General features: G+C 38.6%; 1 protein-coding gene across 1 annotated transcript in view; it reads right to left on the bottom strand.

Annotated features, from left to right (window-relative positions):
• Positions 1-26: 26 nt before the first annotated feature.
• Positions 27-24,906, bottom strand: part of grk3 (G protein-coupled receptor kinase 3) — a 75,615-nt gene continuing 50,735 nt past the window's right edge. The window contains exons 17-21 of the mRNA XM_073874532.1: positions 22,629-22,724; positions 21,926-22,088; positions 18,101-18,237; positions 5,233-5,346; positions 27-3,217 (exon numbers count right to left, since the gene is read on the bottom strand). Of these exons, the coding sequence (XP_073730633.1) occupies positions 3,056-3,217; positions 5,233-5,346; positions 18,101-18,237; positions 21,926-22,088; positions 22,629-22,724 (672 nt within the window). The 3' untranslated portion in view covers positions 27-3,055. The remainder of the gene's footprint in view (positions 3,218-5,232; positions 5,347-18,100; positions 18,238-21,925; positions 22,089-22,628; positions 22,725-24,906) is intronic.

Below are 24,906 nucleotides of genomic sequence, written 5' to 3'. Positions count from 1 at the left end.
CCAAGCATGGAGACAACAGACAGGGCAACACGAAAAAAGGGGCTTTTATTTCTGAACTGATTTTATAAGCAGTCCAACACACATGTTCCTAGTCGTTCTGGAAAAGAAAATTTTAATAACAATTATCATTCATTGAATAATATTATCAACAATTATCATCATCATAACCTTAACGGTAACAACCCCAGACAGTAGTATTTGCGTTTGTTTGTGGCACATGAAAAAGAGTTTGGGTCGACTGTAAACCCGGGTCTCTCGACAGCTCCGTGCCTTTGATAAACCCACGCACAGAGGGGCTACGCAGCTCCCCGACCAGACAATAAATATGAAAGAGAGCAAGAGAGTCCTGTATTAAACAAACAAAAATAATAATCTGTAACTCGTAGGTACAATATCTAAACTTTTATGTGCAAGATCTGAGCAGATTCTTCACCACAAATAGTTGAACTTGAACATCGAACCCGATCCCTTCCCGCCTCAATTTTGTTTCTACATCGTAAAATCTTTTAAATAAATCTAAGCTCATTTGTTTTTATTTCATATACACATATATACTTAGATTTTTGATAGTTTGTTTTTCGTTTTTTTCTCCCCTATTTAGCACTTTCGATTTCGCCAACTATATCTCGCCAGACAAATTCACCGCTACGGAACAGACACGCAAGCGATCGAATAAAGCAAACACTGATGAAGTGAATGAAAAACATTAAAATAAAAAAATAAAACCCCTGAATAAAACATGAATGTTTAGGACTGACGCAGGTGCCACCCCTCTTTGAAAAACAGGTTAGCGGTTACAAATTAGCAGAGTTGTGGTCGCTTTGAGGAGTAACGTCAACGATTACGATACGTCACCTGAATTCACGCTCACATTTTGTACCCTTTCCCCAAAAAAATCTTTCATCTGGAAAAACGTACCAATTATCGTCTTGAAAATGGAGCTGGCGAGGGAATAGCTTCAGGTCAGTCTCCTATAGTCGTTTGGCACATTTTTCGCCAGCCCGTGAAACGCGAAGTGCAGCGATAATATTTTTGTGATAACCGTCGAAGGGCACTAAACATCCTCAGGATGGCACCTACAAAAAAAATACGATCGACCCCAAAACCCTGCAATTTTTTTTTCGTATGCACATCACTCGAAATGCACGGATAGGAGTCGTAACAAAATTACTGCATGAAAAATAACCTGAATACATGAAGAAAAACAACTTCTTTAAAATCATCTCATGCCTGTTAACCTGTGCTTGTTTCTCAATAAAAAAAAAAGATCAAAATAAATGCACATAACATACTCCAAAAATATGTAATCTATAGAAATCTGCATTATGCATCACATTCAAAACAATATAAAAATTTAAACTATATCCAAATCAAGCCTTACAACGAATGGTTTAAAGTTGTCTCTTCTGCAATCCAAGCAGCCCGCCTTTCTGAACACATTGTGCATGCAAGCATCCTACCTTCAACGCCTGATCTCGCACCTGTCTCTGAATAACAGTCTGTCTGCCTGTGAATGGATAACGGCGATGACGTGTCGCACATCTCACCCTCAGAAGGACTGGCATAATGAAACACCTCATTATGAGATAAGTCTTTCAATTTCCGCTCTCGCGCTGTCCGACGAAGGATACGGACGCACGGTTCCGTATGCACGCGAACGATGATTGACAAACGTGAACCCGCCCACCCCGCCGGCCCCTAAGCTGAGACACAGGGACGAACACAGACAGGCAGACAGAGAATTTGCCATATATGCAAACATTGTCAAGAAGATTATACTGGAGATGCACAGAGAAAGGATCGGTTCTTATATACAGTAAGGATGCTGCCGTTGCGTTATTTTCCTCCGAGACATCATGCACCATCAACCGTCCGCTGGCATCCATCGGGCTCCTGCTCAGAGTTCAAAGTCATTCGAGCGATTGGACGAATCTGTGCAGTTTCCAACACTGTATTTGCGTCCAATCACATCCACAGTGTGACCTGAAGCGTGAAAAAGTCACAGGCGTCATATTTTCATTGGCACTTTTTGCACTGTGAGTTTAAGGGATGGCATGGGGTTAAAAAGGTGGGGGGCGTGTCTTCGTAAACGTCCCTCCGGCTCCATCCCATTTTCAAGCAGCGTAATCGATCCGTTCGCAAACGAAAACACACGACGAAGAAAAAAAATACATTCAAGGTGAAAGAAAAGCAATTTCTCATGGTGACAACATCCAGCCATTTCTTTTTTTTAAAGCGACGACACCTTTTTGCATCGCGTAGGCACGCGCCACCTCCAACTGAATTTTGGTCCACGAGCACCAAAAAAGGGGAAAAAAATAAACACTCCAATTTTTACATTCGCGAACGTGCACTGTTACATCTCAGTTCATTCAACCCAACGGTGAGTATTAAGGAAGTCTTTATGAGTACAGGAGAGGGGGGTTAAGTGATACCATTGTCCCGTTTAGCAAGAAATGCAAGGCAGGCGAGCCCACGCATGCCCATGCAGCCGACAGAGAGTGGCGCCAACCGGTTTACAAATGGTGTGAAGACAACAGGAGTGATATCTTTAAATCCATCGTCAGGTTTCGGCTCTCCTGGAGTGGAGGTACGGATACTGTCCAGCTCTTTTTCATGGGTGAAGAGATTTCAAACGGACACTCGTTGCGTTCTTGAACTTCACGACAAAGACTTTAAGTTCTTGCGGTGTGAGAAAGCGTCAGAGGAAAAGAGTGATGTGCTCGATAATGGGGTGCAGTATCCCAGCCTGCACCACTGGTCCCTGTCAAAACAACGTCCTTAGCATTGACATCCCAGATTGTTTTTTAATGTTATCCTGGAGTGTTGATCACCCCAGCGTGTCAAGTTGCAGAAACGATGTATATGCATGTGTATGATTGAGAAACAGCAGTGTACAAATCCAGCAGAACCTTCCAAAAAAAACAAAACAACTGCGTCTTTGGATGTTTGTTGGGAAGCTTAATGATGCTGGATCATGGAGAGAGTGTGAGTGCGTGTTGATGAAGAGGATGGAGAGACGTGGTGATGAAGGGTGGCTGGGACGGGGGGCGGCTCACAGGCCGTTGCTGTTGCGGTGGGTGAGCGGAGGTTTGGAAAGCTCCAACACGTTGGATCGTCCCTTGCCGATGACTTTGGGAGCGCGACGCAGCAGCTTTTGGGCTTCGGTGAACGCTTCTGTGAGTTCCTTCTTCCATTGAACAAACTCTGGGTCGCTCTGTGAAAAAAGACAAATAAGGATTGTAAATTTTTTCCTGTTTAATTTATTTTATTAATTCTTTGCCCACCAGCATTAAAAAAATAAAAAAGTTTATGATTTTCACAAAAGTTTAATGCTTTCCAAATTTTCTTCTTTAAATGTATAAACATCCAATAAATCAAAGTCATGATTAAAACATACACTTTACTGTTTTTGATAAGTGGATGCTTAAAGGGATAGTTCACCCAAAAATGAAAATAATGTCATTAATGACTCACCTTCATGTCGTTCTAAACTCATAAGACCTCCGTTCATCTTCAGAAAAGTGTTTAAGGTGTTTTATATTAAGTCCAAGAGCTTGTTGAGCCTTCATTGAAAATCTACGTACGGTATACTGTCCAGAAAGGTGATAAATCATCATCAAAGTAGTCCACGTGACATCAGTGGGTCAGTTTGAATGTGTTGAAGCATCCAAAATACATTTTGGTCCAAAAATGACGACTTTATTCAGCATTGTCTTCTCTTCCGTACAGCGTATGACGCGGCTGACGTGTTATCTGGTGCGTCCCCGCTGTTTTTTTTTGCGCCGGGCTTCGTTTACAGTCTGAGGGAGACGCACGATGTAAAAACCTTTGCAAACATGTCTGAGGATAACACGTCATCCACGTCGCTGCAGTCACGTGACTTTAGTCTTGCACATGTGCTTCACAACAAACGCAAGAGAGAAGACAATGCTGAATAAAATTTAATTTTTGTTATTTTTGGACCAAAATGTATTTTCGATGCTTCAACACATTCTAACTGATCCACTGATGATGTCACATGGACTACTTATACATGGACAGTATACCGTACGTAGATTTTCAATGAGGGGTCAACAAGCTCTCGGACTAAATCTAATACATCTTAAACTGTGTTCTGAAGATAAGCGGAGGTCTTACGAGTTTGGAACGACATGAGGGTGAGTCATTAATGACATTATTTTTGGGTGAACTATCCCTTTAAGTGTTTTATAAGATGTGTAAGAGTGCCACCTAGTGGATAATAGCGGAAATATGCATTGCCCTTAAAACTCGTTATTGACAGGGAAGCATTTTCTCTTAATTGACAAGTTAACTCCACATTCCACTTTTTTGGAAATATACTCATTTTCCAGCACCCCTAGAGTTAAACATTTGATTTTTACCGTTTTGGAATCCATTCAGCTGATCTCCGGGTCTGGCGGTACCACTTTTAGCATAGCTTAGCATAATCCATTGAATTATCCATTGACTGAAGAGTTTTGATATATTTCCTATTTAAAACTTGACACTTCTGTAGTTACATCATGTACTAAGACCGACGAGAAATTAAACGTTGCGATTTTCTAAGCAGATATGACTAGGAACTATACTCTCAGTCTAGCGTAATAATCAAATACGACTTTGCTGCCATAACATGGCTGCAGGAGGCACCGTTATATTACGCAGTGCCCAAAAATAGTCCCCTTGGTCACTTTCAATAGCTGGGGACTATTTTCGGACACTGTGTAATATCATTGTGCAGTGCCAAAAATGCCTTAGTACACAATGTAACTATTTTTGAGCGCGATGCTTACGGTCTAATCAGATTCAATGAATTCAATGCTAAGCTATACTAAAAGTGGTACCGCCAGATCAGCTGAATGGATACCAAAATGGTAAGAATCAAATGTTTAACTCTAGGGGAGCTGGAAAATGAGCATATTTTCAAAAAAAGTGGAGTGTCTCTTTAAGGGACCCTAATTAATGATACAATAAATCAGGAGTAAAAATGATCCTAGCGATTGTCAGCATTTTTAGGTATCGTAAATGTGGAGGTGGTTTTAAACATTTTATTTTCCAAAAGAAAATGTGTTGCTGAGTAATTTCTTTGGTGTTTTAAACATTTTTTAAAAACTGATTTCATGTTGTAAGATGCCAAACTCAAGTAGGATGCTGTCTTAGAAAAAAAGAGGGTTTGAAACAGAGAAAGATTTTTTCACGGGTGACACGGACAGAAAGAAAGCGGCCCACCTCGCACTGCAGGACAAACTGCTTCCCTCCTTTGATCCTCAGCAGGATGCACTTTTTGTCCTTGATCTGTGTCTCCTCCACAGTCACGATCTGCTCCATGGTCAGAAGGTTTTGCTAGGGGGAGAACAAAACTAATTAGCCGATCCCTCTGAGAGTCTCGTCACAGACCATCCTACTTGCGTAGGAACAAGACACGATAACTGTGAGCTTTCACCGGCTGGGGTTTTGCATTGTAGAGAAACTTCTAGAGGTTGTCTGGGGCGCAAAAAGGAGATGACAATGACCTCTGGTAGAAACATTGATGATAAAAGGGACGCTCTTGCTGTCAGACTGTCAGTCTGAACTTGGATATTTGATTCTCATGAGACTGAAGGAGAAATTAAAGTCACTTCACTTCTAAATTCTGACTTTAAAGCTGTAAAACTGCAGTGGTAACCATGTGATCACAGATTAGTTAAAGGAATAGTTCACTTTAATACTAAAATGTCATGATAATTTACTTACTCCCACGTCATTTATGATGTTCATGTCTTTCTTTCCTCAATTCAAAAAGAAATTATGGTTTTTGAGAAAACATTTCAGGATTTTTCTTCATATGGGGCTAAAAGTCCGAATTGCACTTTTAAGTGGCAATTCACATTTCGTGTCATTTGCGTTCTCAAGTTCGTTATTTCAAATGTAGGTGCGCGGTATGCGCGTTCATAATGGAAGTGACACGGTTGTGACGCACTCATTTTTTCTAGGCGCGTCCACACCGCAGCGAGTTAAAAACATTTCAACTTTCTAGAATGTCGCAAGTAAATCGCAGGTCATGTGACAAGAACCAACAGACGGACGCGTTTTCAGTGCGGACTTAGACGCGAATATGACACGCCCCTAATGCGTCTTCAAAGGGCTCTACATGGTCCCAACTGAGGAATATAGGTCTTATCTAGCGAAACTATTTGTCATTTTCTAAATGAATAACTATTAGGGATACAACTAACGATTATTTTTATAATTGATTTATCGGGTGATTAATCGGTTTTATAATTGTCTAATCGGATAAAACCTAAATATTTAGTACATTAGATATTTTTTACTTATTATAGCTAAATAAATTAGGGTATTTATGTGTGGAAGTGTAGAACATAGTAATTTCATAATCGATTATTATTGATTTGATTGATTAGTTGTTGTTGCCCTTATATACACACACTTTTTAACCACAAATACTTTCTGCTCTGCAATGCGTGTTGACGACTTCACGCATTACCTACTGACGTTGGAAAGGTCACGCGTGGTGTAGGCAGAAATAGTCTGTTTTTCTCCTTCAACTTAAAAATTATTTGAAATCGTTGTTTTTTATTTATTTATTTATTTATTTTTTAAAAGCCATAAAGGAACAATATGTAAGAAATGTATTTCAATTAATCATAAAATGGCCCTGATATGTCACTAGACCAGGGGTTTTCAAATTGGGTGAATGTGAGCCTCCCCTTAGAGTAGGTAAGGACAGCCAAGCCCCCCCTCCCCAAAATCCCGTCCGCCTGCCCTAACCCACACATTAAAAAAAAGATTTTTAAATGTTGTTTGTTTTGTTTAAGCAGTTTAGTTTAATGCTACACGTTTGTTTTAGTTTTTTTGTTCAAACACAATTGCAATGCATAATACTGACATAAATGGGTAACTCTTTGACATAACTCATCCAATGAGTTATTTTTTTGAGTGCACACGCCTCTGCAGTAATGCCATCTTTTGTGTGTTCCAGGCTATGATGACTTTAAATATCTGATTGAAAACATTTTATTTCCACAACTTTTTCAAAAGTGCATTCATAAATGATTCTCTGCAACAGCAAATAATTTCCAACTTCATGCAGGCCTAATTGAGGCTTAAAATCACTGAGCATCAGTTGACAAGTCAACAAAACATGCTTAAAAATACAACAATACAACAAGCGCCAAAAATACAACTAACGACACTCCACGGCTGCAGTCGGTGCGTGTTTCTGCGCATATTTGAAGGAGATCGTCTCAAACAAAATCAGCACAATGGACAGCTCTCTGATCAATAAAAAACAACGCTGTTTGTTCACGGAACACATAACATCTAACAGTTAACTGCATTGCAGGTATATCAGATCGAACAGATTAACATATTTTCATCACATTTTTTTTAACGATTTCAGCCACATAACACCTTAAAAAACAAACAAAATGCCATTCACATAATGTGTGCTACGAGCGGCATCAACCCCATGGCCCAACCAATTTATGCATTCAATGCCTTGGTCCGGTGACATGATCCCACAGAAGAGAATTTTGAAAAAAAAAAAACTGAAATGAAGACTTCTGGTGAAAATATAAATATATTTCATACAACTTCTTAGGCCTAAATATTTAATGAATAGCAAAGTATGCCTAATAAGTATACAAGACTGAACCACATAGATGTGAAATATAAAGGCTATCATGATCATTTTGCCAGCAATGAACCATGGTTTTGTTAAGTTTATAATACGCCCTCTTCAAATACCCCACCCCTTTTTAACGCTTGAGCTATCTAAATCCATAATTATTTAATAAGAAACCCATCAGAAATGATTAACACATTATGAGACGGGAGGGAGCACTGGAGAGATGTGGATTGTTAGTCTAAACCTGTACTATCTCTTTTAATATAATCACTTTCTTATCAACTATATTTGAGTTTTAAAAATCCACATAATTACATACCATATGAGCCTCTGGAGACGACTGATGGACAATGAACCTTGACATTGCTCCATCCTGTGCCCGCAGCCTCTCGCTCCTCTTGTGATTATCTCCTCATGAGTGCTGCTTAATATCACACACTCCGGCGTGACAAACAGAAAAAAACGCGACGGCATATGATACAATTGGCCTTGTATTCATTGTCCCTCACGCATTCCAGCCACGGATAGTCATTTTCCCAATCAATTCTATGTTTTTGTGCTCGTTTCTTTTTCGCCGGCTGCTCGGATGCAGTCATTTTTACATTTCCCGCTGTTGTCACTTGTCCTCATCGTTGCTAAGATACGTGACATCACAATGACTGAAACAACCAATTAAAAGGGCATTCCCTGATGGCGCTGCAAGATGTTAAAACCGCTACGCTGATCATAGACAAACAGAGGGAGAAATTAACGCACCGTCAGGGTTTTCTTATACAAATGACGCGGTCTTCGTTCGTGGCTGACATATTAGAAGCTATGTGTCTGTCATGTATTTGCACTAAATTAATTTTCATAAAATACGGAACAAACTGCTTCCTCTCAAAAAACTCAACTGGCTTGTTCACTAGATTTGTGTGCTTAGTTTCAATGTGACGCCTAAGTTTGCATGGTCTCATGCTATCATTCGCTAGCACCTCCTTGCAGACCACACACTGCGGCAGCGGTGCAGCCTCAGACCCCAACCAGGTAAAACCTAACTTTAAGTATTCAGGATCATATTTCCTACGTTTTTTGCTGGGTCCTGTCTCCTCCCTTAATGCTGACTTCTGTTGAATTGGGACAAGGAAATGATGCATTTTAAATATAATACACGCACGCACAATTACAGATATCAATAGAGCTGCATACAGATGTGTACAGATGTGTGCCGTTATTTTTTCTTCGCGTGTCGCGCCTCCCTTGTGGCTCTTTGGCGCCCCCCTGGGGAGGCGCGCCTCACCTATTGAAAACCTCTGCACTAGACTTTAAGAAACCATTTTCATTTCAAATACTTATATCACTCACAACAGTGGTCTGGCCAGGATATTGTCATTTAAAAAGTGGAGTTGCAGCCCTCAACTGATGTTGTGAGATTGCAGTACCAGTTTTAGCCACAAGTTTTGTTATGGCAATACCAGTTTTGGCCACAATCCTACATACTGTTCCTTTAATCTTTGCACGTTCGACGTAACACTTGATCTGTACTTCCGCCAACACCACGTGTGACCTTTCCAAAATCAATATGTAATGCATGATCTTATATATAAGTGCACCTCATAAAAATTTTGACCGCAAGCACTGTGATTGGTTCACCAGAACCCCTCCCATCAGGTAAAAAAACCTGCGTCATAGGTATTTCCGTTTGCAACGGTGAAAACAAAGATGGGGCAAGCTAAGGAGTGATTTAACTCAAACTGCATCAAAAGTCGCTGTTTATTTACTTCCATCACTGCTGGTCATCTCAAATCATACACAACAAGTTGCTGTTTCTTATTTGTTTGTGGGTTAACTTGCCAAGCTTCTTCTTCATTGACGGTAGCGCTGCTACTGTGGTTACACACATGGATACTGCCTACCAGTGGTTCGGCGCGCAAATGTGCTTTTTGTGCATTTTGCGGTTCACGCGAATTTGCGGCTGACGCCCGAGTTGAAAAATGCGAACTTTGGCGGAATTTCGCGCCGCGTTAACCAATCAGGAGCCTGCTTGCCGCTGTGGTTGACGTGCATCAGGACGTCCCGCGGCGTGGAAGAGGCGTTCGGCGCGCGAATGTGCTTTTTGTGCATTTTGCGGTTCACGCGAATTTGCGGCTGACGCCCGAGTTGAAAAATTCGAACTTTGGCGGAATTTCGCGCCGCGTTAACCAATCAGGAGCCTGCTTGCCGCTGTGGTTGACGTGCGTCAGGACGTCCCGCGGCGTGGAAGAGGCGTTCGGCGCGCGAATGTGCTTTTTGTGCATTTTGCGGTTCACGCGAATTTGTGGCTGACGCCCGAGTTGAAAAATTCGAACTTTGGCGGAATTTCGCGCCGCGTTAACCAATCAGGAGCCTGCTTGCCGCTGTGGTGGCAGCCCCGCCCGGAGTCACTCATTCAACCAACGCACCGGACCTATATGACACAAGTTTAGTGATGCACCGATGTGAAAATTTTGGCCGATGCCGATAACCGATATGACCCTTGTCTGTTATGGCCGATACCGATATTTGCCGATGCCGATATCTCTGTATAAAAACACATTTTAATGATAATCAAATAAAGAGCTATTTTCCAAAAAAAAAAATGTACTTTTGTAATTTATTCCCAGAAATGACTGACTGGGCACCTTTACCCATGTGCAAAATGTCATCAATTAGCTGATTGATATGTAAGCTTATTCTTTGTAAGCTTCGGGATGCTTATTTTTTAAGTGGGTGATCAAATTGGTTGTGTTGAACAATTTGTCCCGAACTCCCCCTCGTATCACCCGGCCCTCACTCTCATTGCACACAGCAGCAGGGGTGTCCGGACTTTTTTGTGTGGTGATCTACTTTTAAAATGATAAAGCCGACAAGATCTACATGCTAAAAAAACACTTTAAATGCGTGGACTATACTGCATATATCTCTACATTAGATTTAGGGCTGTCACCATTACTCTATTTTTTTGAGAAGTTGAAAAAAATCCTGGAGTTCATGTACTGTATAAAATAGCAGAGACACGGTTTAGTAAAACAAACTAGAAAGAAAATGACAATAGTATCAGAAGCATATAAATCAGCACAATGCTGCAGCTCTCTCTCTCTCTCTCTTCCTCCCTCGTTCGCTCGGGCGCGCGTACACACACCGGGCGCGTGCATCAGCTGCATGAAGGAAAGAATGCGATTGCATCCTGGTAAATTTCGGAAGTTTACACTGCAGCGGGCAGGCATAAGATTTATAAAAACACATTTGAGAAGAAAAGCACAGCAACTCAAAAAGACTTTGTGTTTCACAATTACTCTAAGACAGTGGTGTCCAGACTTTTAGCCGACAAGTTCTACATGCTAAAAACACTTTAAATGCGTGGACTATACTGCATATATCTCTACATTGGATTTAGGGCTGTCCACCATCAGAGCATGTGAGTGAAGCAGAGCGGTGTGACGCTCCGCTAAATATTCCGCTCTACTGTTCAAGCGCTCCACTCAGTCACTCGCCGCCCAAGCAAGCGCTCCGTTAACTTTCCGCTCACGCTCGCAAATAAACCAATTCCCGCTCAGATCTCGCTCCGATATAATTTTTTTAAGTAAGCCAAATTGTTTTCTTGGATAATTGCATTTAATTAAAGTATTAGCTGATAAATCGCAGTTATGTACAGTTGTGTGTTGGCTATTATAGTTTAACTGATACGGAGCTCCGGATATAATTAAAATCAGTGCTTTAAGTGGGCCGGAACGCCCCGGTACTCAGTACCGCCACTTCTAAAAATAGCTCTTGAGCGTACCACCACCTCTACGTGCGCCCAGAACGTGCTTTTAGCGTACCGGAACGCTCATCTGTTTAAAAATCAGAGGTTTAATTTAATCATTTGGCTGCGCTGCCGCTTTTTAGAGCGCCCTTTGATGTACGCTTCCTAATTCGTTCCACCGAGAGCAGAGACTACATTACCCATACACCCTTGCGTTTACAAGTTAAAAGCGCATGCGTCCTTCAGTCAGTGTCAACGTGCTCTGGAGAGGTATGTGTTTGTGTATGAAACGCGCAACCATAGCTGCTCGGTTAAAATGAAAATACAATGAACACGTAATATGCCCTCCTTGTTTTAGACTCTGAGTAGTAAAAGAACAAGGTCAGAATCAGAGGACTCGTTGACATCCCACCAAGCCAGAATGATAGCTGCAGGTCAGACGCAAGCCTTGTAGGTACGTGATAATCTCCGCTGTCGCGGCTGTCAGTTTGGTTCCCCTCGACGCAATTTCGGATTTCCTCAGGCGATGTGCAGAAAACATTCTAGAAATTGTAATATACATTTAGTTTAAGTGCTAAACTAAAAGTAAACGAAATTTCAATGAATTTGAACGACGTGCACAGTAGTTTTACCACCCGCAAAATGGAAAACAATGGGACAAAATAAATGACTTTAGAGTTTCAAATGGCCAGTATTTTGTTATTCTTGACCCCATAGACATGGTCTTGGTGTCATTTTAAAGTTTTTTTCAAGCTTTTTCTATCTGAACCACTAGTTTTAGCATTTACCATGCTGAAAATGTTACTCTACCTTTTGCACATTTTATTTATGTTCAAAAACTCTTTCTACAGTAGCTCTTTCTAATGGTATTTTTTCAAAATCCTTTTGCACATTTTATTTATGTTCAGTAGCTATTTCTAGCTCAAGCAAATCCACAAATTTATAAAAGGATTAATTCTTTTTTACAAGGTCGTCTGTTGACTGCTAAATATAAAACCCCTTCAATATAGGGGTTCAAAAAAAAAACAAAAAAAAAATAGAGTACCGGCACCTCTTTTGGGCCACTTAAAGCACTGATTAAAATTAACAAATTGTTTCCACGACATTCACATGTTTTACTAATTTTAAGTAATAATAAATGTAATAAGTAATTACGAAATATTATAATAATTCGTTCCCCTTATGAGAAAGATTAACAAACTATTCTGTTATATAAATATATTATTTGAAAAAACTAAAATAAATTGAAGAACAATTTCTTAACAAGAAGGTTTTTAAAGTGCAAATTTACAGTGCATCAGTAAATACAGAACACAGCTGTGTCTTAAAGAAATTAAAATTAGACAGTATTTATGAACCTGTAAATGTACAAAACGAATGCAATACAGAAGGCCATGAGTATTTATTTATGGCATTTTCAATAGTATATTGGTAGATAAATTAACGTGTATCTATATAGTATGAAAACGAATAAATCATTATTTTGGCTAAATTCATCTGGATATATCATTTTAGTCAGACTGATTTGTCATCATTTCAGAAGCTTAAATGCTATCTAAAACAACTTACAGATTTTATCCCGAGTGTTACTTGGTCAAAAATATTTTGAAATATAGCCGCGAGAGCAAATTATAGCACAAAAATGTTTAGCTCACACGGACCGAATGAAAAGCCGTTAATTAAACGAACTCTCTGTAAAATAGAGGACGTGCTGAATCAGTCGAGTCGGCAGATTCTCATCAATGTTTATAATGTTCCACGCATGCTGTTGATGAAAAAAATAATATCTAAATGTCCAGGGAAGAGTCCAGTGTTCAGTCAGTTAATATTAAAGGCGTTTTTGGCTGAAGCTTTCTCATCCACGGAGCGGAGAACTATAAAGATTCTTATTTTAAATGGTTTTAATGCTGGTAAGCAATCAGTTAGCCTATATTATGGCGCTTTGTATTTGTGTTGATCAGTTAGATTAAAGTAGCTATTCTCGAACTAGCAAATTACCAAAGGGCATTCTGGGATGAGCGAGCGGTGCTGAGGGTATTGAGCGAGCAGAGCGGAAATTTCGGAAATGCGCTCTGATGGAAATATTACCGCACCGCTCACATGCTCTGGCGGGCAGGCATAAAATTTATAAAAACACATTTGAGAAGAAAGGCACAGCAACTCAAGACTTAAGTTACGTGTGTCACAATTACTCTTGGAGGCATTGAGCAGCATAAGGATACACAGTTAATTTATGTGCAATCTACCGGCATTGCCTTTGCGATCGCGATCGACGTATTGGACACCCCTGTCACACAGCATAGCGAGGATCTTCTTCAGACACTTTGAAGAACGACCAGGCAAACGACAGAACCTGCTTCAGCACATGTGTAACTTATGCCCTTGTGCAAAAACAAACGTACTCGCCCCCACACTCACGTCTCCTACACACACACACGTCAAATACACAGGAATGATTATCGGCCTGTTCACATCGGCCCTATTTTGACATCGGACCGATGCCGATGTGTAAAAAAATGACCATATCGGCCGATATTATATCGGCGGCCGATATATCGTGCACCACTACACAAGTTTTTATTTCTATAGAGGAGACAGGAATAAAAAGGACCTCGCTTGGAAGAGTGTCAGTGAGGACTTTGGGCAACCTGGTACGTTGTTATACACATTTCACTTTTGAATCACGTGACGTTTATATACAAACTGGTAACTCTCTTGATAATTGCACAATCAAAATCATTCATCTTGCAAACAGACAACCGCATAGCACTTGCCCCTCCCACAAGAAGCGGAGTTTGCCTCTGACGCGCGTCAAATGCTTGGTTTTTTTTGCGCGTCTACTCCGCTCTACACGCGCGAATGCATCCAAATTGTTCAAGCGGCAAACCACGCGCAGTAGACGCGATTTTGACGCCTGAAACGCGGTTGGTGTAAACTCAGCATAAAGAAAGATATAAACATTTTGGATGACATGGGGCTGAGTAAATTATCATGAAATGTTAGTTTTAAAGTGAACTATTCCTTAAACTTTAATGTGACCCAGTCTGCGAAAACCCAACTAAAGTCATTTTTTGTGATTGATTGTTTTCTGCATAAAATCATCCTACATAATGTAAAGAACATTGTGTGAAAATATAACTTTGACATCTTTAATATTGACTGAGTAGAATCATTAAAATTGAAATGAAATCAATGAGTGAAATTAAACTTTGAGGCTCCTAATCTCAAAAACAACTTTAGCCTGGATTAAATTTTACTGGATTTCATAGACAGGGTCACAAATATTAACCTGAAAACTGTAAACAACGAAACTCTGATTTGTGTTGTGCAACATCATGCATTTAACAAGGAGCTCTGACGTGTCTTGACTTGTTTGGGGCTTGCTCACTGGTTCCCGTATGGGACTGTCACACACCTAACACTTTTGCATTTTTTATTTATAAAGTATACTCTTATATTTTTTCAAAACTAGCCTAACCAGACAGACACAACAACTGCAACAGCCTGTATTGTCTTAATATTGATACAATAATAAATATATCATGCATGTCTACAGAAAACAATGGGAGATTAGCTTCACTGACAATAATTTGAGTAAGAAACAAGAACCGCAGCATTTTAGTCAAGTATAAAGTCCAAATGGATTTGCTTCACCATCACACGATGCCAGACAGTAGCACATTTACCAATCGGATTACATGAATCATTGAGGAGTTAAAATCCAAGAAAGCCGATGAAATCTCCAAGTCTTAATCTTAGTTACAGATCAAGCCAGAAATTATCTGGTCCCAGGGAACCTGCAGTGACCTACTTCTGCATAACAGAGATCAGCGCGCAATCACTTCCTCCAGAGGGAAAGACCGGGATCCGGTTTAGAGGTGGAAAAAATAAAAGGTGGGAATCTAAATGGTTCGTTGCATCACTTAAACATCCAGGCAGTAGGCGAAGCTACGTCACGATGGGAATTGTGGAACGAGGTCGAGGACTACCTATGACGTATGCTAATATAGCTAATGTGATTCCTCATCTCAAGTTATGCAATTTTTTCGGGTTACTCTAGGTGAAGGAGAGGAGGATTATCTAAAACAGACCGTACTTACCTTGAATTTACATTTTTTAAAAGTTTTTATCCAATGCTCCTTCAGTGTAAGGACAGACAGGAAATACTCACTCAAAAAATCCCTTTAACACTTTATACGAACAGACATCACACACAGAGAGGCTGTTTACACCTGGTATTAAGATGTATCCTGGTCGATCGGACCACAAGTGGACAACGCTAAATACAGGTGTAAATGGGGTGTAAAACGTTTTGAGCTGAAAATGCATTAGACCGGATTGCTTTTGATCTAATGTGTGATGTACCGAGCACGGTTTTCCCATTGCTCCTGACTTCTAGGGCAAACCCAGTGTTCGACATAGGGGTGGGCGATATGACCAAAATCTTCTATCACGATAGGATTCATTTTATATCTCGATAACGATATGTATCACGGTAGAGTTTTTTATGTTTTAATAAGGTTTAAATCTTTAATACCATAGAAATTTTCATAATTCTTACAAAAACATCTACAAGCATAGAAAGAAGATTAAAAACAAACAAAACTCAAGCTCTCTGAAGATAAACACTCAATGATATGATAATAAATAATTATGCATGCATGCATAGGCCTATATATATTTTTATTTAAAGGAATAGTCTACTCATTTTCAATATTAAAATATGTTATTACCTTAACTAAGAATTGTTGATACATTCCTCTATCATCTGTGTGCGTGCGCGTGGGCGCTGGGGCGCGCTGCGACGCTTCGATAGCATTTGGCTTAGCCCCATTCATTCAATGCTACCATTTAGAGATAAAGTTAGAAGTGACCAAACACATCAGCGTTTTTCCTATTTAAGACGAGTAGTTATACGAGAAAGTTTGGTGGTACAAAATATACGTAGCGCTTTTCTAGGCGGATTTAAAAGAGGAGCTGCGTTTTGTGGCGTGGTGGCGCTTTTGGGAGTACTTCGACTCGCCTGAAAAGTCCGCTCCCCTTCTCACTCTCATAATGGGAGAGGGAGGGTGTTACTGCGCCGGGTCGAAGTGCTCCCAAGGGTGCTATTGCGCCATAGAGTGTAGTTCCTCTTTTGGGTCCGCTTGGAGAGGCGCTGCGTTTTGTTTTGTACCACCAAACTTGCTCGTATAACTACTCGTCTTAAATAGGAAAAACGTTGATGTGTTTGGTCACTTCTAACTTTATCTCTAAATGGTACCATTGAATGAATGGGGCTAAGCTAAATGCTATCGAAGCGTCGCAGCGCGCTCCGGCGCTTGCGTGCACGCGCGCAGATGATGGAGGGATGTATCAACAAATCTTAGTTGGGGTAATAACATATTTTAATGTTGAAAATGAGTAGACTATTCCTTTAAGGTAGAAAAGTGATTTAATCAGGAGCAGTGAGAGATTTTCTCTCAATGCTGTTTGATTAACACGAGTGACAGACAGGAGCAAAATTAGGTAACTTCCCCTTTAAGACCAAAGTCCGGATCCAATACACTGTTACACATGCGCTTTCTCTTTTAGCTGTTTACTTTCTCTTAAGACCTAACTGGGCGTGTTTATGAGGATGCTTGCAAAGACGGGAATTTTGACGCATATGTGTATTTAAGGCCCATAAAGCGGAAAAATGCTCACAAGCTTAATGAGCAGCGGTCGGTCACGCGACTTGCACGCTCCTCACAGACAGAAAGAGCAGCGGTTGCGCGACTTGACACATAGAAAGAACACACGCATACAGATCTGTTGTCTGTGTTTCAATGGCTTAAAATAACTTGTTTTAAAACGAAATACGTGTACAAACGTTACGTGTACAAACGTTACGTTTTACATCTTTAATCATGTAATTAGATTACTTTACAAATTACTCTCTCCAAAAAGTATTTTAATTACGTATTACTATTTTTTTTCTAAATCCTATTTAGTACATGATACAAGGATAGGCTTGAAATGGCCCGAAGACATAATATATAAAAGTACATCAAATATTCTGGTCCCACTTTAGGGTCCAATTAGGGTTATTAACTAACTATTAACTAATTTTGCCTAAATATACTCTAACTACTGCTTATTAATATACTAAAGAGTTTTAGTATTAATACTTTAAGTATTGATAGAAATGGGGAGGGTGAAGGATGTAGAATAAGGTTTAGCAGAATCAGGCATTAATATGGGCTATTTAAGCATTAATAAACAGCCAACATCTCAGTAATATTAATGCTAATAATCAACCAGTTTATAGTGAGAAATGTAAACTAAAACCATGTTAAATCCACTATTGTATTATTGTATACATACTAGTTTTACAGTCCATACACAGTATTTAGTTACATCGGAAGTAACTGTTATTAGATTACATAAGAGTAATCCATTACTTTACTTTTTCAAGGGAAAAGTAATTAAATTACAGTAACTAATTACTTAGTAACTAGTTACACCCAACACTGGTCTTAATGCTATCATTGCTAAAATGGACTCTGACATAATATTAGTGCACATCAACTTGAACCCCATAATTTCTCCTGCTTGTGTTTTACCGACTCGCCCATAGACCGACAGAAGCAGACAAAAGAGAAGATTAAAACACCAGGTGTGAACGGACACGCATCTCTCTCGTCCACTTGTGATCCCATTGATCGAAATGCATCTCAATACCAGGTGTAAATGGGGCAATAGACACATACCCTGGATTCTCCTTCTCCTCTCCACTCGACGCGGTTGGGGAACAGGTAAAAATACCTCCGCTGCCATTGTGTCAGGAAGGGATTCCCAAGCTTCAGCATGTAACCGTGCATGATGCAGTCCTTCCCCAGCGCATAGTCTACAAAGACACACAGCATGACATTACAGAAAACTTAACACATTTCAATAATGAAAAATGACCAAGCAGTGTATTCACAAGTAAAAATACAATTGAATCCAAAAAACCAATAATGGATTTTTTTTTACCTAAGGCCGGGATTAAAAGGATTTAAGGTGAAAGTATTTGATAACCGCATAATACTTGAGAGCATTCGGTTAATATCATTACAGAGGTGACGGAAAATAAATATTACAGAAATGAAGAAATTTGCATCTTTTATAATAAAAACTAGGGCTGTCAAAATTGACCCGTCAACGAAAAAGATTTTTAACGACACAGATTTGATTAACGTTCGATTAATGCAATGTAGAGCTGGGCAATGTGATTCTCATGCGTGTCTCATCAGTAAAGCCGGTTTGGTGATTACTAGCAAATCACCATCACCGGCTTTCAGATGGAGTGCCATTTACTACACAGAGCCGAATTTAGCAAATCATGTTCATAATCGTGGGAAATCACCTCCGATAATGTATGCGATTTTGCCTAGTTTCTCTGTGAAATACGGCTCTGTGTAGTAAATGCCGTTCCATCTGAAAGCAGGTGATGGCGATTTATTACTAATCACCAAACCGGCTTTACTGATGAGATTTGCGTGCTCAAGTTTGTTATTTCAAATGTAGGTGCGCGGTATGCGCATTCATAATAGAAGCGACTGCACCACATCGAGTTAAAAACATCTCAACTTTTCAGAATGCCGCAAGCGCACAGCAGGTCATGTGTCAAGAAACAACCGACGGTCATGTTTTCCGCATGGTTTTAGACGCGAAATGTGAACTACCCCTTATACAATAAATAGTCATCAAATATCTAAAATTACTTTATTTGTACGTTTTCTGAGATGCGTAACTAATACAAATGATGCGTATCCATCCACTTGCGAATCTGAGATTTTTGTTTCGGTTTTACAACATGCAGGAATTAGAAAATAAATTCAAGGACTTGCTTGATGTTGAAAAAGTTATGAAGAGAGATAAAGTTCAGGACTTTATTGATGTTTAAAGAGTTATTACGAGCGACTGGAAAACGATCTTCAACAATTAAACAATAAAAGAAAAAAGTTTAACATATACTAATATTGTTTTTAACTGTGCGTGTGTGCGAAATCTATTCATTTAACCAGGGATATTAAGGTATGGATGCGGTGATTTTGTTTTTGAATCTTAAACAATCTTAAAGGATTAGTCCATTTTCTCAAAAGAAAAATCCAGATAATTTACTCACCACCATGTCATTCAAAATGTTGATGTCTTTCTTTGTTCAGTCGAGAAGAAATTATGTTTTTTGAGGAAAACATTGCAGGATTTTTCTCATTTTAATAGACTTTAATGGACAAATGGAGTTTTCTCAAAATTTGCTGACTCCTACTTTACTTTTACTAATAATAAACATACATTTGCATTAAGCATCCATATTTGTCTACGCCCATGTTGATTATACTATTAAAAACTTGAAAAGTGCAAAATTAAAGTAAAAATAAAACAGATAAAAATGTGTGATTAATCACTCATGACAATCATGCAATTAATCTAGATTAAATATTTTATTCATTTGACAGCCCTAATGAAAACACATCACAATCTTTCATAAATTTGCAGGAGATTGTCTTCGGACAGTGAGAGAAAAAACCTAAAAGCACAGATTTGCTTGTGTTTTTCATGTGTAACTATGTTAAAGGTCTAACCCGGGGTTAGTTTGTGCCCCGCTTACCCCTGTACACCGAAACTGACTATTATTAGAGCATTTAACAGGAACGGTTCATCCAAAAACAAATGTCATCCTTGCTTACTTTCTTGTCATTTCAAACATGCACATGATTTATATTCTCAAAAGGAATTGCTCTAAAAAATGTTTGCTCTGTTTTATACAATAAAAGTCCAATTGTGCTCCAAAAATTATAATTTAATGAATTATAAGCACAATCTTTTACAAACATCTACGTGACGCACCGTTTGCAGAAGTGCAACAACGACGGTGCTTTGTTGCCTCCGTCTCGTTTCACTTTCATTCTGTCTAACATCTTTAAAACAATCCCTGTCGGGGGTTTGGAATGACACGATGGTGAGCAAATGATGACAGAGTTCACATTTTGGGTTTAACTATGAGAACCAACAAAAATTCCAGCCCAGTCACAACTCCCATGCATGTCGGGATTTGAGATGCATATAATCTGTTTAGCCTTCACCAATAACAAAGATCTATTTCTGACCTCCACACAAGCGGTCATGTGATGGGTGCTATGTGCCGTCCCCTTGAGGGAAGCATGCGGTACCGGCACTCCGTGCGAGGTCATTTACGGAAGTGACGCGGAAACTGTGGAAGTCGACGTCACTCCGGGTCTTTAATTCACGGAGGAGAATGTAGCACTGCCGTAACAGAAGCCATTTTCTACTTTACGCACCGCTGCGTGAAATTACTGCTTGTCTGTTGCATTGACTGCTAATGATTAAATGCAAACGGGAGTTTCCCCGGAAAAACATTATCTTTTAGAGCAGCTTAAACCTCTAAGTGATCGAGCGCTGCAGACAGCGTGTCGCCTCGACCAGATTCATGAAAAATATTTCTCAATATTTCAGCTTGACCCCTGGGAAACTCGAAATACAAGATGTGTCTCAAATGCTTTGTTCTGTGACAAAATGTGAGTCTGTTGAAATCTGCAAATAGGTCAAATAAAAGCAAACAGGAAATTTGCAAACAGTATTTTGCAATTATAAAGACCAGTTGTCCTGTTTTAACCGTGCAAACCAAATTAAATATAACAGGGCGGTTTCCCGGACAGGGTTTAGATTAATCCAGGACTAAGCCTTAGTTATATTAGGAAATTAAAGTAGTTTACAAACATTCCTTACAAAAAACAATACTGTGCATCTTGAGACAAAACAATGGCACTGATATATGTTAAGATTAGGGCTGTCAAAAGATTAATCGCGATTAATCGCATACAAAATAAAAGTTTGTGTTTGCATAATATATTTGCGTGTTTATTCTGTGGAATTATTATGCATATATAAACACACAAATACATTTAAGAAATAAAAAAAAATTATGTATATATTTTTAAATGTATATATAAAATAAAAAGGTTTAATTTGGTTTGCACAGAGATTAATTGCGATTAATCGCATACAAAATAAAAGTTTGTGTTTGCATAATATATTTGCGTGTTTATTTTGTGGAATTATTATGTATATATAAACACACTTAAACATTTACGAAATTTAAAAAACATGTTATTTATGTATATATTTTTTAATTTATATATAAAATAAAATATATTAAAATCTAAATAAATATATTAAAATCTAAATAAATAAACTATAAACTAAAAAAGTTTCTTAAACACATAATGTGTGTGTATTTATATATACAAAATAATTACACAAAATGCACACACATATATTATGCAAAACAAACTTTTATATTGTATGCGATTAATCGTGATTAATCTTTTGACAGCCCTAGTTAAGGTATATCAGATGTGTTTTTAAATAAAGGCAGCTCAGACTTGCATTTTAGTCTGGGACTAGGATAAGCCCTGTCTGGAAAACCGCCCCTAAATCTTTTATATTACAAAATAAATAAAGCAATAATTCAAACAAAAATATTTCTGTGGTGTATTGCAAGCCAAAAATTGTAGTCAGCGCCTCACCCTCCTCGTGTCCCTGCTGCTTGTTTTTGGCCCGTTTGCGTGCTTCGTTCTTATCCGTGTCGCTGTTGACGGCATCGTACACCGTTTCGGCCACCTCCTGCTGCCAGCGCTCGGAGATCACCAGAGGAAAGTTTTTATAAAGCTCCTGATCGCTATCTAGCAGCTGAGAGACAGAACGAGAATGCATTTATTACCAATATATTGAAGCATCAATTTATATTTTCCTACATCCCTGATGATAAAGTCCAGATATCAGAAAAATGTCAGTCTATATACACATGTTTTCTGTGAATTGAAAGACACCAGATCCAATAATACCTAACAAATGAAGAAAATATTGCTCTTCAAAGAAAATTTCATATTTATTTTTTGTATGTGCATTTATAAGGAGAAAAAGCCAACGTTTTGGATGTGACATTTCTATGTTATGCATGTGAAAATTCTGAAATTTACAATTTATGGAAATGATAAAAATGCCTTTGCATGGGTAATTAAACCACCAGATATTGACATCTAAGATTTCAGAATGGTTCAAACTTTGGGTATTTTTTACTTTTTATAATAAGGTTGACATTTGCATTGAATTGCCCCAGAAGATCCACTTCATCAACATTTGACACATCACCAGTTCAAATCTGACTTTTTCCGAATTCACGACAAGTCTAAACGGTTTATTCTTCACTAACTTGTTACTGGTTATTACCTTAATTCCCTTGGTGTCCTCCTCGTCGAAGGAGCCGATGTCAAAGGCGTCTGCAGCGTTGACCTCTCCTCTCGGAGGAATGAGGGGTGGGGCATACTATAATCCAACAGAGAATCAATATTACTCAAAAACATGTTTTGGTGGGTTGTCTGTATGGCACATGACTTAGGTTAGAATGCAAGCCTTGAAATTTATAGTCGAAGGCAACAAATTTGATAAAAGGTAGTAGTTAAGTGATGCTTGGAGATGCAACATCTTGGAGAAGATTTATTTTGCTAACTGCACTGCCATAAATTACTTTATTACTTAGTATTTTTGTCTTGTTTCCAGGACAAATATTTAAAAAATTCTTAAATCAATTTGATTTTCTTGATGAGTAAAATGACCTAAGAAAATAAGTTTATACAATTTAAGTGCATTTGTGCTCAAAACATGCCAAAAAAAAAAACTGCTAATGGGTAAGAAAATTAGTTTGAATTATACTTGAATTAAGTGTTTAAGAAAAAAGTAAACTTATTTTAAGATTTTTTTCTTACCCCTTGGAAGATTTTTTGTGTTTGTAAGAGCTGAATGGTGGTGCCAAACCCTGACAAAAGGTATTTCCTGAAGCCAGCAACAAATGGCTGAATCCACAGGAAACCGCTTCCTAATTCCTTGTTAAATTATCATCTGAAACCCTCCACAAAGAATTCACATCTACCCCCCAAGACAGTTACCCCATGGTGTGGGACAGAGTCACACCCGACCACACTTTCTTGTCCCCCTCTCCTCATGTTTTATAAAAGCAATACATTCTACATGTACAAAGAATGTGAAACTGGTTTTGTTTGGTGTTATATGAAGTGTTTTAATGCAAGTGGTACATTTGGGTTTATTAATATGACAACAGGATTCAAGGTTAATCTGTGACAATAAATAAGTAAACTTTACCTAATGTTGGGAGACAACTCCTAACTTAGACATGTTGACCAATCACCCACTGCATGTATATTAGGCTACACCCCTGATTTTACAACAACCAATCAGTACCAAATTCCTATATGCTTTGTTCTCTGGTTATTTAAGGAGATGTGTAGAAGATTTAGAGGGGACTTTCAATATCTAGAAATGCACCCCCATGATGCTGTATCTTTGATATAGCATCATGTATTTTTATTTTATTTTGAGGAATCTGTAACCAGATCTTCATCTCCTCACCAGGTATGCAATGGTTTTTCGTTTGTTTTGTATTTGAATTGGAATGTAAATTGGCTTCTGAATTATGTTTTCCTTACCTGGTTAATAAATTGTTACATTTGCATTCATTCTAATTTGCTCTGTATTATTGACTCTTCTAAATTACTATAAAGTACTACGATATCCTTTGTTACCACAAATCTTTGATCGGGGTTAATTCATGTTAATTAGATTCTGCCTCTTAACTATGTTGGTGGGCAGTCGCATGGACTATCGGAGTGATAGTTCTTTTAAGTGTTGTAAGCGACTGTGGGGGCTATATGGATACTATTTAATGAGAGCTCGTAAACATGAAACGGTATCGTTAAATTGCTTTAGCCATAACCTCTAGTTATTGTATGGTCAGATTAATTATTTAACCTTAACTCAGTTGTTTTGTAATCGCACTTGGTAATTCTAATTACTTCTTCATAATCATGTTGTTATATAGTTCTATGATTTGACTATAGGCGTCTAGAAGGAGCTAGATCGAACCTCTGATTATGGTCTTATGTCTTATATTTAATTGGCGATTTTTGAGAGCTATATGGGGACCTTTTAACAAGAAATTGACTTTGTTAAATTGCTTTAGCTACAACCTCTAGTACGGTCGAGTTTGTGTTCAGTACCTACACAACGGCCGGTGTGGACTGATATGACATTGGTAATCGAATGAATGAGTCCAATGTAAACATGAGTAAATAGAATGATCAAACATTTATCCAAATTCCAAAATCACATCAATTCGATTCATATTACAATATGTCTTTATCTTCTTGGAGTCAGATAAAGCTACCTAAGTTGCGTAACGTTAAAACGTCATTGGTAAACGCCGGAAAAGACTGAACGCGCAATGATCTTCTGCCATGATGTTTGGTTACCGTCGTTGGGCCAAACGGATGGATGGGGCCATATTTGTTCCCCTTACATGTTTATTTTCTTGTTTTAAGCACAAATGCACTTAAATTTTATATTGTTTTTTTGGTCTAAAACCTAGACTTATTTTCTTAGTTCATCTTTTTTTAAGAACTTTTAGATATTTGTACTGGAAACAAGACAAAAA

Source organism: Misgurnus anguillicaudatus, chromosome 12, assembly GCF_027580225.2.
Source record: "Misgurnus anguillicaudatus chromosome 12, ASM2758022v2, whole genome shotgun sequence".
NCBI lineage: Eukaryota > Metazoa > Chordata > Actinopteri > Cypriniformes > Cobitidae > Misgurnus > Misgurnus anguillicaudatus.
Note: the sequence above shows the minus strand (reverse complement) of the source record. Positions and strands in the feature narration are given on the sequence as shown.